Source organism: Myxine glutinosa, chromosome 14 (assembly GCF_964187855.1).
Source record: "Myxine glutinosa chromosome 14, kmMyxGlut1.1, whole genome shotgun sequence".
Lineage (NCBI taxonomy): Eukaryota > Metazoa > Chordata > Myxini > Myxiniformes > Myxinidae > Myxine > Myxine glutinosa.
The window spans coordinates 7,247,058-7,264,070 of NC_136274.1; the positions used below are offsets into that span (position 1 = coordinate 7,247,058).

At 37.2% G+C, this 17,013-nt stretch overlaps 1 protein-coding gene across 1 annotated transcript in view; it reads left to right on the forward strand.

The window, feature by feature from the left end:
• The window catches only part of DNAH10 (dynein axonemal heavy chain 10), a 313,006-nt gene that overhangs the window by 74,086 nt on the left and 221,907 nt on the right, over positions 1-17,013 (forward strand). Inside the window, exons 5-7 of the mRNA XM_078767939.1 lie at positions 8,816-9,006; positions 9,526-9,724; positions 13,860-14,054. Of these exons, the coding sequence (XP_078624065.1) occupies positions 8,816-9,006; positions 9,526-9,724; positions 13,860-14,054 (585 nt within the window). The remainder of the gene's footprint in view (positions 1-8,815; positions 9,007-9,525; positions 9,725-13,859; positions 14,055-17,013) is intronic.

The following is a 17,013-nucleotide window of genomic DNA, read 5'->3' on the forward strand; positions in this document are numbered from 1 at the left end:
CCATCCATTCATCTATCACTTTATCTGTTCAATTACTCATCTATCCATAATCCATCCATTCATCCATCAGTTTATCTATTCATTTACTCATCTATCCATAATCCATCCATTCATCTATCAGTTTATCTATTCATTTACTCATCTATCCATAATCCATCCATTCATCTATCAGTTTATCTATTCATTTACTCATCTATCCATAATCCATCCATTCATCTATCACTTTATCTATTCAACTACTCATCTATCCATAATCCATCCATTCATCTATCACTTTATCTATTCAACTACTCATCTATCCATAATCCATCCATTGATCCATCACTTTATCTATTCAACTACTCATCTATCCATAATCCATCCATTCATCCATCAGTTTATCTATTCATTTACTCAGCTATCCATAATCCATCCATTCATCTATCAGTTTATCTGTTCAACTACTCATCTATCCATAATCCATCCATTCATCTATCAGTTTATCTATTCATTTACTCATCTATCCATAATCCATCCATTCATCTATCAGTTTATCTATTCATTTATTCATCTATCCATAATCCATCCATTCATCTGTCACTTTATCTGTTCAATTACTCATCTATCCATAATCCATCCATTCATCTATCAGTTTATCTATTCATTTACTCATCTATCCATAATCCATCCATTCATCTATCAGTTTATCTATTCATTTACTCATCTATCCATAATCCATCCATTCATCTATCACTTTATCTGTTCAATTACTCATCTATCCATAATCCATCCATTCATCCATCAGTTTATCTATTCATTTACTCATCTATCCATAATCCATCCATTCATCTATCAGTTTATCTATTCATTTACTCATCTATCCATAATCCATCCATTCATCTATCACTTTATCTATTCAACTACTCATCTATCCATAATCCATCCATTGATCCATCATTTTATCTATTCAACTACTCATCTATCCATAATCCATCCATTCATCCATCAGTTTATCTATTCATTTACTCAGCTATCCATAATCCATCCATTCATCTATCAGTTTATCTGTTCAACTACTCATCTATCCATAATCCATCCATTCATATATCAGTTTATCTATTCATTTACTCATCTATCCATAATCCATCCATTCATCTATCAGTTTATCTATTCATTTACTCATCTATCCATAATCCATCCATTCATCTGTCACTTTATCTGTTCAATTACTCATCTATCCATAATCCATCCATTCATCTATCAGTTTATCTATTCATTACTCATCTATCCATAATCCATCCATTCATCTATCACTTTATCTATTCAACTACTCATCTATCCATAATCCATCCATTCAGCTATCACTTTATCTATTCAACTACTCATCTATCCATAATCCATCCATTGATCCATCACTTTATCTATTCAACTACTCATCTATCCATAATCCATCCATTCATCCATCAGTTTATCTATTCATTTACTCATCTTTCCATAATCCATCTATCACTTTATCTATGCAACTACTCATCCATCCATAATCCATCCATTCATCTGTCAGTTTATCTTTTCAATTACTCATCTTTCCATAATCCATCCATCACTTTATCGATTCAATTACTCATCTATCCATAATCCATCCATTGATCCATCACTTTATCTATTCAACTACTCATCTATCCATAATCCATCCATTGATCCATCACTTTATCTATTCAACTACTCATCTATCCATAATCCATCCATTGATCCATCACTTTATATATTCAACTACTCATCTATCCATAATCCATCCATTGATCCATCACTTTATCTATTCAACTACTCATCTATCCATAATCCATCCATTCATCCATCAGTTTATCTATTCATTTACTCATCTATCCATAATCCATCCATTGATCCATCACTTTATCTATTCAACTACTCATCTATCCATAATCCATCCATTGATCCATCACTTTATCTATTCAACTACTCATCTATCCATAATCCATCCATTCATCCATCAGTTTATCTATTCAACTACTCATCTATCCATAATCCATCCATTCATCCATCACTTTATCTATTCAACTACTCATCTATCCATAATCCATCCATTGATCCATCACTTTATCTATTCAACTACTCATCTATCCATAATCCATCCATTGATCCATCACTTTATCTATTCAACTACTCATCTATCCATAATCCATCCATTCATCCATCACTTTATCTATTCAACTACTCATCTATCCATAATCCATCCATTCATCTATCAGTTTATCTATTCATTTACTCATCTATCCATAATCCATCCATTCATCCATCACTTTATCTATTCAACTACTCATCTATCCATAATCCATCCATTGATCCATCACTTTATCTATTCAACTACTCATCTATCCATAATCCATCCATTGATCCATCACTTTATCTATTCAACTACTCATCTATCCATAATCCATCCATTGATCCAGCACTTTATCTATTCAACAACTCATCTATCCATAATCCATCCATTCATCCATCAGTTTATCTATTCAACTACTCATCTATCCATAATCCATCCATTCATCCATCACTTTATCTATTCAACTACTCATCTATCCATAATCCATCCATTGATCCATCACTTTATCTATTCAACTACTCATCTATCCATAATCCATCCATTGATCCATCACTTTATCTATTCAACTACTCATCTATCCATAATCCATCCATTCATCTATCACTTTATCTATTCAACTACTCATCTATCCATAATCCATCCATTGATCCATCACTTTATCTATTCAACTACTCATCTATCCATAATCCATCCATTCATCCATCAGTTTATCTATTCATTTACTCAGCTATCCATAATCCATCCATTCATCTATCAGTTTATCTGTTCAACTACTCATCTATCCATAATCCATCCATTCATCTATCAGTTTATCTATTCATTTACTCATCTATCCATAATCCATCCATTCATCTATCAGTTTATCTATTCATTTACTCATCTATCCATAATCCATCCATTCATCTGTCACTTTATCTGTTCAATTACTCATCTATCCATAATCCATCCATTCATCTATCAGTTTATCTATTCATTTACTCATCTATCCATAATCCATCCATTCATCTATCAGTTTATCTATTCATTTACTCATCTATCCATAATCCATCCATTCATCTATCACTTTATCTGTTCAATTACTCACCTATCCATAATCCATCCATTCATCCATCAGTTTATCTATTCATTTACTCATCTATCCATAATCCATCCATTCATCTATCAGTTTATCTATTCATTTACTCATCTATCCATAATCCATCCATTCATCTCTCACTTTATCTATTCAACTACTCATCTATCCATAATCCATCCATTGATCCATCATTTTATCTATTCAACTACTCATCTATCCATAATCCATCCATTCATCCATCAGTTTATCTATTCATTTACTCAGCTATCCATAATCCATCCATTCATCTATCAGTTTATCTGTTCAACTACTCATCTATCCATAATCCATCCATTCATATATCCGTTTATCTATTCATTTACTCATCTATCCATAATCCATCCATTCATCTATCAGTTTATCTATTCATTTACTCATCTATCCATAATCCATCCATTCATCTGTCACTTTATCTGTTCAATTACTCATCTATCCATAATCCATCCATTCATCTATCAGTTTATCTATTCATTACTCATCTATCCATAATCCATCCATTCATCTATCACTTTATCTATTCAACTACTCATCTATCCATAATCCATCCATTCATCTATCACTTTATCTATTCAACTACTCATCTATCCATAATCCATCCATTGATCCATCACTTTATCTATTCAACTACTCATCTATCCATAATCCATCCATTCATCCATCAGTTTATCTATTCATTTACTCATCTTTCCATAATCCATCTATCACTTTATCTATGCAACTACTCATCCATCCATAATCCATCCATTCATCTGTCAGTTTATCTTTTCAATTACTCATCTTTCCATAATCCATCCATCACTTTATCTATTCAATTACTCATCTATCCATAATCCATCCATTGATCCATCACTTTATCTATTCAACTACTCATCTATCCATAATCCATCCATTGATCCATCACTTTATCTATTCAACTACTCATCTATCCATAATCCATCCATTAATCTCTCACTTTATCTATTCAACTACTCATCTATCCATAATCCATCCATTGATCCATCACTTTATCTATTCAACTACTCATCTATCCATAATCCATCCATTGATCCATCACTTTATATATTCAACTACTCATCTATCCATAATCCATCCATTGATCCATCACTTTATCTATTCAACTACTCATCTATCCATAATCCATCCATTCATCCATCAGTTTATCTATTCATTTACTCATCTATCCATAATCCATCCATTGATCCATCACTTTATCTATTCAACTACTCATCTATCCATAATCCATCCATTGATCCATCACTTTATCTATTCAACTACTCATCTATCCATAATCCATCCATTCATCCATCAGTTTATCTATTCAACTACTCATCTATCCATAATCCATCCATTCATCCATCACTTTATCTATTCAACTACTCATCTATCCATAATCCATCCATTGATCCATCACTTTATCTATTCAACTACTCATCTATCCATAATCCATCCATTGATCCATCACTTTATCTATTCAACTACTCATCTATCCATAATCCATCCATTCATCCATCACTTTATCTATTCAACTACTCATCTATCCATAATCCATCCATTCATCTATCAGTTTATCTATTCATTTACTCATCTATCCATAATCCATCCATTCATCCATCACTTTATCTATTCAACTACTCATCTATCCATAATCCATCCATTGATCCATCACTTTATCTATTCAACTACTCATCTATCCATAATCCATCCATTGATCCATCACTTTATCTATTCAACTACTCATCTATCCATAATCCATCCATTGATCCAGCACTTTATCTATTCAACAACTCATCTATCCATAATCCATCCATTCATCCATCAGTTTATCTATTCAACTACTCATCTATCCATAATCCATCCATTCATCCATCACTTTATCTATTCAACTACTCATCTATCCATAATCCATCCATTGATCCATCACTTTATCTATTCAACTACTCATCTATCCATAATCCATCCATTGATCCATCACTTTATCTATTCAACGACTCATCTATCCATAATCCATCCATTCATCCATCAGTTTATCTATTCATTTACTCATCTTTCCATAATCCATCCATCACTTTATCTATTCAACTACTCATCTATCCATAATCCATCCATTGATCCATCACTTTATCTATTCAACGACTCATCTATCCATAATCCATCCATTCATCCATCAGTTTATCTATTCATTTACTCATCTTTCCATAATCCATCCATCACTTTATCTATTCAACTACTCATCTATCCATAATCCATCCATTGATCCATCACTTTATCTATTCAATTACTCATCTATCCATAATCCATCCATCACTTTATCTATTCAATTACTCATCTATCCATAATCCATCCATCACTTTATCTATTCAATTACTCATCTATCCATAATCCATCCATTCATCCATCTGGTTGTCTATTCAATTACTGGTCTATGTATCCATTAGTCCATTCATTTACCTCTTTTTATCCATTCAATTAGCCACTATTTATTTATTTATCCAGATCCATTCCTCCGTCTATTTTGTCATCTATATATATTCAAGCCATGCATGGTTTTAACTATTCATTTACTCCTTCATCTACCCATCCATCTGTTCCTCTATTTGTTTAACTATTCAATAGTGGAGCTGTCCAGTTATTTATTTATTCTTCCATCCATCAATCTATTTATCGATCCCTTTTTGTTTTATCGATCCATGATCCATTTATCGATCCATGTTTTCCGATACAATATTTGTTCATTGTTTACAGCTGAATATTTGTTTACACGGCTAGAATTTAATTTTCATTCATCCCATAGTTGACAGTGGCTTCCTGTATATAACTTATGGACCATAATCGCGGTAGCTCCAGGCCGCAGATTCTCGTAACAAAAACATTATTACCATGAGGTCCATGCGGAATGTGCCAAATACCCTGTGTGTCGTACATGGAGAACTCTTGTGGGACTTGCTGTCTGTGACGCCTCATTGAAGGGTGCAGGACCGCTGGAATTGATGGAATTATGGCGAGAGCGCAGCATGGTGTTGAGAACATTGGTGGAGCAGCTGCAGGAACGTCGAGTGAAACACATCGCGAGGATCGCTGCTCAACTCGACCCCGAATGTCTGCAAGGCTTTGAAGTGGTAACTGTGCAATTGGAAGCAGCAAGAGAAGATGCGACCGACAACTTCCATCTCCTATCAACACTAGACCGACACTTTAAGGCAAAAAAACAACAACAAAATCCTTCTGTATTCCTCCAACACTTGAAACATTGACCTCAATATTACATAATCTCTGAATATTTTTCAGAGACCTGAATATTTTGGTTCTTCGAGAACACGAAATAATTCCCATACCATTAAAAACGATATCTGTTAAGAACCTAATATTTTGTGTAAATGTAGCCTAATGTTGCAGAATGTATGTATAGTCATGTGAGAAAGTAAGTACACCCCATGTAAAGTTTTGACTTTTTCAACATATTTCAACATACAGCTATTTGATCTTCATTTCAACAATATTGGGAGATAAAGGTGATATAATATAACGAATATCATGAAACATTGACATTTTGTAGTCCATTGTATAATTTAAATAAACATAAATGCAAATTCCGCATGTGGAAAAAGTAAGTACAGCCCAACATGTATCACTCCTTCAAATACCTAAAATTAGAATCAGGTGCACCAGCTCAGGTGCAAAGGATTAGAACATCGTTGGAAAGGATCTTGGAGGAACCTGTCTTATTTAAACCTCAGACATTTAGTTTGGTTTGCTCTTTGTTGTTGAAGTGTGCGGCATCACCATGCCGAGATCAAAAGAGCTCTCTGATGCCTATGAGTCTGGGGAGGGATTTAAAAAGATCTCCAAACAATTTGAAATCAATCATTCGACTGTCCGGAAGATCATCTACAAGTGGAGAAGATTCCAAACAACTGCCAACTTGTTCAGGCCAGGCCGCGCCAGCAAGTTCAGCCCGAGAGCAGACCGCAAGATGCTGAAATAAGTCTCTAAGAACCCCAGAATGTCATCACGGGACCTACAGGTAGCTCTTGCCACTGTTGATGTCAAAGTGCATGAGTCTACCATTAGAAAGAGGCTGCACAAATTTGATCTACATGGGAGGTGTGCCAGGAGGAAACCTTTGCTGTCCAGAAAGAACATCAGGGCAAGACTAAAGTTTGTCAATGAACACCAAGGCAAAGACCAGCACTTCTGATACAATGTGCTCTGGACAGATGAGTCAAAGGTAGAGCTATTTGGCCACAGTACCAGAAGACATGTTTGGCGAAAACCAAAGACAGCATTTGACCACAAGAACCTGATACCAACTGTAAAGCATGGTGGTGGAAATATTATGGTTTGGGGCAGCTTTGCTGCATCAGGGCCTGGGCAGCTCACCATCATAGAATCCACTATGAATTCTTCATTGTACCAGAGGGTGCTTGAGGATAATGCGAGGCCATCTGTCGGAGAGTTGAAGCTCAACCGAAGGTGGACCTTGCAACATGACAATGACCCTAAACATACCAGTAAATCCACCAAGGAATGGCTGAAATGAAAGAAATGGAGGGTTCTGGAATGGCCAAGTCAAAGCCCGGATCTAAATCCCATCGAGATGTTGTGGGGGGATTTGAACTGAGCTGTGCATGCAAGAAACCCCTCAAACATCGCACAGCTGAAAGAATTCTGCATGGAGGAGTGGGCAAAAATTTCTCCCAGTTGATGTCAGAGACCGGTAGACAGTTATAAGAAATGCCTACTTGAGGTTGTTTCTGCCAAAGGGGGCAATACCACCTATTCGAGCCAAGGGTGTACTTACTTTTTCCACATGCGAAATTTGCATTTATGTTTATTTAAATTATACAATGGACTACAAAATGTAAATGTTTCATGATATTTGTTATATTATATCACCTTTATCTATCAATATTGTTTAAATGAAGATGAAATAGCTGTATGTTGAAATATGTTGAAAAAGTCAAAACTTTACATGGGGTGTACTTACTTTTTCACATGACTGTATGTAATGTATCCTAAGTTCAAACCCCAGCCAGGCCCAAATAACACCAAACGGGTCGACTTGGTTAGTCATGCTTTCGATGTCGACAAAATGAGTACCATCAATAACAGCTGAACTGGTGATAGTGGTGGCCTGTCCCCCATACTTTCGTGGTAGAACCAGTGAAAGAGAAGCCTAGAACAAGTGAAAGAGAAGCCTAGAACCAGTGAAAGAGAAGCCTAGAACCAGTGAAAGAGAAGCCGAGAACCAGTGAAAGAGAAGCCTAGAACCAGTGAAAAAGAAGCCTAGAACCAGTGGAAGAGAAGCCTAGAACCAGTGAAAGAGAAGCTTTGGAGCCAGTGAAAGAGAACCCTTGGGGTCACCTCAGACTTCGGTCAACACATTACCTTAGCTTATATATCTTCTCAAAATGTAATTACTGAAATAATGTCTTCGTCTCAACATCGGGGCTGTTCTTTAGTTCTGGCAAAGCAACTTTCCCCCATATAGATCATGCCCATACATCCTCTTTATGAATCCACTTTGACATCAGGGTAACATTCTGCTTCAAAGCAATTAAGCTTTTGGTGTACATTTAAAAAAATTAAATAATGTTGCACAGAAACTTGCTCGAGGGAGACACTTTGGAGCAATTGCTGAGACATTGCCACGGTTGTTGGAAGGTCTACATCTGGTGTGGAACATCTCGATGCATTACAAACGTGATGAGCACATGGAGGAATTGATGGAGCGCATTGCCTGGCAAGTGTGTGAGAGTGCCAGGCATGCCATGGACATGTCTACACTATTCAGGTAAGGTTATTGGTAGTCAGATGGTGTCTCGTTGGTTATGGTATAAATGATTACATTTCATTACGTAACATAAGACTTTACAACCTTCATTTGACGTGAACATGAATGTTAGTATGTCAGCCATGTACTTGCTTCTTGGTGTTCTGGCAGTTGAGAAATGAACGTTTAAAAGACTAATTGCAACTTGTTCGCAAAAACTACACCTGTGACCATCTTGACCATACATAATGACCATGAGAAGATGATAATAGTTCCATCAACAATGGAGGAGATATGCAAAATGATTTGGACACTGAAGGTAAAAAAGATTTAATGAGCAGTCTCTCCAAACGTACTGTTTTGGTAGAAAAGCATTTACCACTTGCTTACATATTTGTTTGTTCTCGTGTTTACCTGCCATATCATTTTAGTCGGGCTGTATATTCATGCACCCGTCGATGAAACTGCAATTCTCTTGGCTATTAAAAATCGAATTGTTGCGAGACCCACTATGTTGTCCTCGTTGCATTGTTTGCGCAGAGATGATGGAGATGTGGCGAGGAACAAGGTGAAACAGGTGCAGCAGGTGATGCGGCTTTGGAAGGTATCGTACTTCGAAGTGCGAGCGAGGATCGAGGCATCTGGGCAGGTCCGGCGCTGGGACTTTGACACCAAGAAGTTGTTTGAGTGCACCGATCACGTGACCAATATCTGTGAAGACCTGCATGAGATTTTGCAGGTTTCTCAGAACATCTGAAGACTTTCCAGTGTGGTTTAGTTGCTAAGACAATAATTGAATGCCTTTTCACAAGCACCGGAAGTGTTACCTGTACACAGAGACTGCTGTGCATATTTTGCCTATTGTGTACATGTCATTAATTTTTTAATTTGCTGCAGTTGTTATTTTACTTGGATAAACAATATTTATACTGAATATGTCAGTTAAAGAATGTAAAATAGAATTATAGTTTTTAACTTCCATATGACTGCAAATGAGACAAGTACAGATACAGCACATTCAAAGTACAAAATAACATATCCTCCAGCCAAAGCCTCCATGCCAAACAAATAAATAACATATCCTCCAGCCAAAGCCCCCATGCCAAATAAATAAACAAGAAGACGTCATGCGGAACACGATACTTGCAAAATCCACTCCCCCCCCCCCCCCTCCCCAAGAAAAAAAATTCCATTGATACAGCAAATTGTCCATTTCATCAAGATTAAAATTGACAATCTTGATCAAAGCTCGGGTCAACAGGAAGAAAAGTGACGATTTTTCAGATGAAAAATGATGATTTTGTAAGGTTGATCTTGAGTTGACCTTTGACCTTTTTACCTCAAAAATAGTTAGTTTCCCTATTTAGTGACTCAATGTGCAAATGCTGTTAAATTTTTAAGTCAATCGGATGAAAATTGAGGATTTTTAAAAACTTGGCCTATGTTGACCTTTTGGCCTAAGTTGACCTCAAAAATAGTTGGTGGTTGAATTCAGTGACCATGTATGTAAATCCTCTTAGAATTTCAAGGCAATCAAATGAAAATTGGTGATTTTAGAAATTCGGCCTATGTTGACCTTTTGGCATATGTTCACCTAAAATATAATTTGTGGTTGAATTCAGTGACCAGATATGCAAGTCATCTTCAAATTTCAAGTCAATTGGATGAAAATTGAGGATTTTAGAAATTTGGCCTATGTTGACCTTTTGGCCTATGTTGACCTTTTGGCCTATGTTGACCTCATATACTTGGTGGTTGAATTCAGTGACCAGATATGCAAGTCCTCTTCAAATTTCAAGTCAATCGGATGAAAATTTAGGATTTTAGAAATTTGGCCAATGTTGACCTTTTGGCCTATGTTGACCTCAAATATACTTGGTGGTTGAATTCAGTGACCAGATATGCAAGTCCTCTTCAAATTTCAAGTCAATCGGATGAAAATTGAGGATTTTAGAAATTTGGCCGATGTTGACCTTTTGGCCTATGTTGACCTCAAATATACTTGGTGGTTGAATTCAGTGACCAGATATGCAAGTCCTCTTCAAATTTCAAGTCAATTGGATGAAAATTGAGGATTTTAGAAATTTGGCAAAGTTGGTGACCTTAGGCCTATGTTGACCTTTTGACCCCAAAAACAATAGGCTTCTTGCTTTTGACCAACTCTACCATTTGGTGAAGTTTCGTGAAGATCGGTTGAAAATTGTGACCTGTAGGCCGGTGACAAACAAACAAACAGACAGACAAAGACAGACAGACAGACAGAACCACAAATAGTCAGGTTCACTATGTTTTTTCGTTCAAAATCATGGTAGATTAGCAAACCTATACATTTTTGGAAACGTTATTACATGGAAAATCTGAAAATCAATGTTTACATTTGCCAATTCCGACCAATTCGATTCGACCAATCGACCAATTCCATTCGACCAATTCGACCATTCGACCAATTCGATCGATTCGATTCATCGAATTCGATTCGATCGACCATTCGACCAATTCGATTTGCCAATCAATTTGACCGACCTTTGCTTGTGTGGAACGGACTGTGAAAACGATGCGGACTATATTGTCGGATACGACACACAGGACAGTGATGACGAACTCTAAATGGCATATTCTGTAATCGTGTATGTTTGATGCCATTGACTGCCTGTGTATATTTTGTCATTGACTGCCTGTGTAGATGTGAGGTTATACTGACTGCATGTGTATATATGATTTTGCTGACTGCCTGTGTATATTTGGTGATATGAATTATTGTGACACATTTTGATGTTATTAACTGCCTGTACAAAATGATAACATGTATTTGATTATGCAACTTATCGCGAATATAAAGACAGTATTTTGCAATTCAAAACCTTTGATTCGTGTCTTACCATTCCCCATAGCACTAATTTGATACTTTCATTGGATTCCTTGTCCCTGAAAATATAGGTTTAGTATATTTTTAAAAGTTTTTAGGGTAATTAGAGGCAGAAATAGAACAAAATATGTATTTTACAGTGGCCATTTTAAAAATCTAAAATGACCACCATACAGGTATCTCTCCAAATGTAAACATTGATTTTTAGTTTCCTTATGCTATAACCTTTCCAAAAATGTATACGTTTGCTAATCTACCATGATTTTGAACGAAATATAATTTATTGACATAGTGAACCTGACTAAAATGCAACCGACCAATATACTTGAAAAATCTTCGATTTTGCAAGTAATAACATATCCTCCAGCCAAAGCCCCCATGCCAAATAAATAAATAACATATCCTCCAGCGCACAGCATCGCCGGGGCACATTTGGCACCTAGCGATGTCACCGTGCAGCACATAGAGACAGTATTGGGAGGGTGCACAATAATTCATTGATTAATTGCCTAATTATCTATATAATAATAGCGTAAGGACTCGACTTTGTTATCCCTTTTACGCCGCACCCAGTGACCCGATGCCCATGGCACTAATGGATTTACGATCTACGAACCGCCCTCTTTGTTTATCACGTACAGCCATACTCGAAAAATCTGAATTAGCCGACGTTGGGGCCCAAAAGCATCCGATTAACTGCCGATACGACGCCATCATATTGGCGTCTGCTGGGCGAAGGCGAAGCAAGCCGTCCGCTGATTGGACAGGCGAAGGCGAAAGCAAGCCGTCCACTGAGTGGACAATCCAGAGCATGCATTTGTGCCGGTGTCGGCGATCGTTGTTCATATATGCACTCTTCATTCTCATCTTTCTTCCTAACTCTTACTCGGACAAGCAAATCCCCTATGCCATCCATAATGGTACACTCTATCCATACACCACATCCTCCCTTCCGTGGATGTTCCACGGGTTTCGGCTAGTAATAAATAATAATCGTAAAATAATTAATTTATTAATCAATTTGGCTAATTTCATACCTAAAGCACCACCGTTTCATGTGAATGTGCAACTTTTAGAAAAGTAATTAATTGGATAATTAATTAAATAATTAATTGATTAATCAATAAATCAAAAGTACTCTTCACAGCCAAATCACTTGGTCATTGTCATGTCCAAATATTCGCTTCCCAGCTCAAAAGGCACCTGCGATAGTGTGATATTGTCAAGATGAGAAAGTAAATAAATAAGTCATTAATAAATTGATAATAATTAAACAACTAATCAATTAATTTATTAATCAAAAAATAATAAATTACCTTTTGCCAAAGCACTATTGTGCCCACATTTCAGCTTCGTAGCTCAAAGGATGGCTGAGATATTGCCCGGAAAAACAAGAAAGAAAACAACCGGAGTGAAAACTGAGTACTCCCTTTCGGCGCGCTTCATTGCCGGGCCCCCTCCGGTGCCCGGCGATGATGTCATGCAGCGCTTGGGGATGGAATAGTAAAGGAGTGGTGTACAATAACTAGCTTGGCAATAATGGGGTGTATTTAATTAACAGTAAGAATGAATATTAACTAAATCGTTGCTCATGAAGGCCTAGAGTCTATGTGCAAGATGCTAACTGTAATGGGGAGCAGGAAGAAGCTGATGTTTCAGGCATTTGCCCTTCGTTGGAGCAAGATGAAGGGTTAACACCGAACCATGAACTTGTGCTTGCTTCTCGTGGCGATTGATTTCCATACCTCAACAATCGTTCTGTTCATTCCATCTATTAACGAGTTCTTTTTACAATGTAGTAAATCAATTAATTTAATTACAGTACTTGCTTCGCTGGAGTGTTTAATACTTCCAGCGCTAATACTCACGGGGATTCAAAACCAGGCTAGACAGCTCAGAGGGAGTGTGCCTATCTCTAAGGCCTAAGCTATCCTAACAGCTCAACATATGAATAAAGTGAGAGTGTTCAATTTTAAACGAGATTTGAAATCCGCATTTCATCTCAAAGGTTGCGCAGGAGTTTCACTGCATCTTCGGACAAGAACTGGAGGAGATTATCGGAACGGTCGAGCACATCGGTGTGATAAAGGACCAGGTAAAGGCCTTGTTGGAGCCTTTTGAGAACGCTCCTTTCGACCCACTGAACCCGAAGACGTTGAGTGAATGGAAAACTCTTGTGCACTCGTTCAGGATGGCGGTGCAGGTGAGAGTGGGCGGCTCACGATGCATATCGTTTTAGCACATTTTGCTTAGGAGTACACCCGCTAACTACGGGAGGGGCAGAAAGGGTCATTCCTCTTTGGGGTACATAGGTTACAGTCTCTCTCTCCTCCCATTTCACCCACTTGACTCATTCAATAGCAATTTGTAAAACACCCAACATATTTAAGAACACTGAGCTGAAAGCACTGAAATCTGTGTGTAATTCAATGGAATGTCACTCCATAACAAAAACTGTTACTGAGTGACATAATTAATTTAATCACAATTCATTAAGATATTAAATTCTCACTCCAAAAGTACATGAATTTAGTAGGAATTGATGAACTTGATTTGCAAAAAGAGTTTCAGTGGATATAGACTCTTTTCAAGAAATAATTTGAAAATTTGCTTTTTTTTTTCCGTTACGGGGTGACGAGTTAATGCTTGAGGTCACTGAAACGTAACAAAGTACGCCAAACGAAATTTAATGCTGGAATTGTTTTTCTAATGTTTTACCTTTATGTACCATGTGTTTCATCTTGTATTTTCAATTTGTTGTGTATTTTTCTTTTCCTTGAACTTTGACAATTATATACATTAATTAAGGGATTAAAAGCATGCTAATTAAATATGCAAATTTTAATAACCAAATTATATGGAATTATCTAAATCCATGCAGATCATGAAAATTCAGGCTTTTAGCTTTGATTTGACACCAAATGTGTTATGATTAGATCAATTTGAAATTTTGGGGGTTATGTCCTGTTTTGCTTGGAACTGTCCTAAGGTTACTTGTCGAATATCACATTTTAAACTTTTGTCAGATTAAACGAAGACAACGGAACACAAATTCATATTTCTTTTTTTCTTGTGTAAATATGGAGGAGGGAGGGAGCATTGCCTTGCTTAAACTTAATACGCTTATCTATAACAATCGTTAATTTCTTATACTAGTACACCCCGCTCACTACGGGAGCAGAAAAAGGGTCATTCCTCTTTGGTGTATGTAGATTACACTCGATCTATGGTCGGATCTCAAGAACATTGGGTGTGCGTTCATTTACCAAGGTTCTTGTGGAGAGATCGCCAAGTGGTTTAAGCATTAGAGCAAGCATTCCATTCAAAACCGTTAAGGAACGGCTGGCTTGGCAAGCACTAGCTAGGTGCTTTGTGAATGAGCACAACCCGAGCTTCCTCCCTTTCAGTTTCGTGTTAAACAGCAGGAGCGAGTTTCAAAAGTTCACTACGAAAAACGCCACGGTAGCGGCAGGAAGGGTCATGCTATTAACCCAACACTTATGGGGTACCTAGAGTACAGTAGATCTTCGCTCCGTTCTGTAAGTAAAACATACCTCACACATGTCGGAATTCCTCCAAATTTCTTCATTTAGTGTCATAAACAGCATTAGCGACTGTATAAAAAGCTAAGTATACGTGTTTGTGGTTCATAATATTCATTAACGTTCATTAATGTTCATTACCTCTGGTAGAGGCCGTTGCTCCCACGAAAACGCCATTATAAGCTATTTATATACGTTGACTCACTGGAAAACCCCTTGGGGAGGTGGGATATTATTGGTATTAATATTGTTTTCTAAAAACATTAATATTACGCTATTATCGTTAGTTTTTGTTATTCGAAGCGGCTTTGGAAAAACGCCACGATAAAGCTAACGTAATACGGCTATACACCTCAACACGCAACCCATTGACGGCAATGGCGGGAAAACCCACTCAGGGGAGAAAACCCCCTTGGGGAGGGGAGCAAATGAATGCGCTCCAGCCTTCATTATGTAACCCTTGGTCATCCTGTCAAGTTTGGTTGAGATTTGATAAGTAAGGACGGAATGTATTGGTGTCAAAAATTCATCAGACAGACACCAATGGCGTATTTTAGTACGATTTGTGTTTCGTTTTGGGTTTATATTTTGTTCCATTTTTGTATATTACTCCTTACATTTCATCCCTCTTTAAATGAGCAATGTGTAGTGCTGTTAGGGTTGTGGTTAGCGTATGTTAGGGAGTATTGTAGGATGATAGTGCTAACCCCATCTATTCTCTGACTCTTCCCTTTTCCCCCTTTTCTTTGTATTATTTCCTTTTCTCTTTTTCATTTCCTTCCTTCACTTCACTGGCAATCATGGCTTTAAGGCCTATCATGGCTACACCAATGGCTTTACTGAAATAGCGGACTGAGTCAATCGGACAAGTGTAGGTTCTACAAGGTAGAAACAGAAAGTACGAGTCACCTCCAAATGGGATGTAAAAAAAACAACTCATGTCAGTCCAGCTGTATACACAAAGGCACAACAGGGATTGTAGATCCAATGACCATCCATAAAGGTCTCAATATCCCAGTGCAGTGCCAGAAAACTCATGGAAACATGAACCAAAAGCAATTACTGAAAACAAGAGAGTAATGCTCACATATGACCTAATGATCCCATTGAGCGTGAACATAGAAAACAAAGCATTGCGACCGGATATACAGTCGTACTTCAGAACAAAAAATAAAAGTCCACAAATTTCTGTTCTAAATTGAAACCGTAATAAAAACAAAATAAACAATGATGCAGGTAAGGCTACAGGTGAAACAATCTCTCAAAGTTTTATTTTCAAAGTTTGTCAAGATCATCATCTGTATCCGAGTGGACATGTGGACATGTGGGAACTGTGCTGAGTCATTTCACGAACGTATTCACTATTCAACATCCTCACCACTTGTGCTTCACTGCTCGGCCTCCTTCCTCTGCTCCATAAACTTTTTTTGGCCACTCACGAATCGTTTTTCTCTGGCGACTACCTTCCACAGGTCATCCTGAATTTTTGTTAAGCTGGATAAATTGGATGTTAAACTGGATCTACGGACTGCCGACATTAGTTGGTGGACGTTAAATGTCCCAGTGTCCTTCGCAAAGAGTGGGCGAGCTATCGCCGGCACCCTGAACAAATTCGTAATT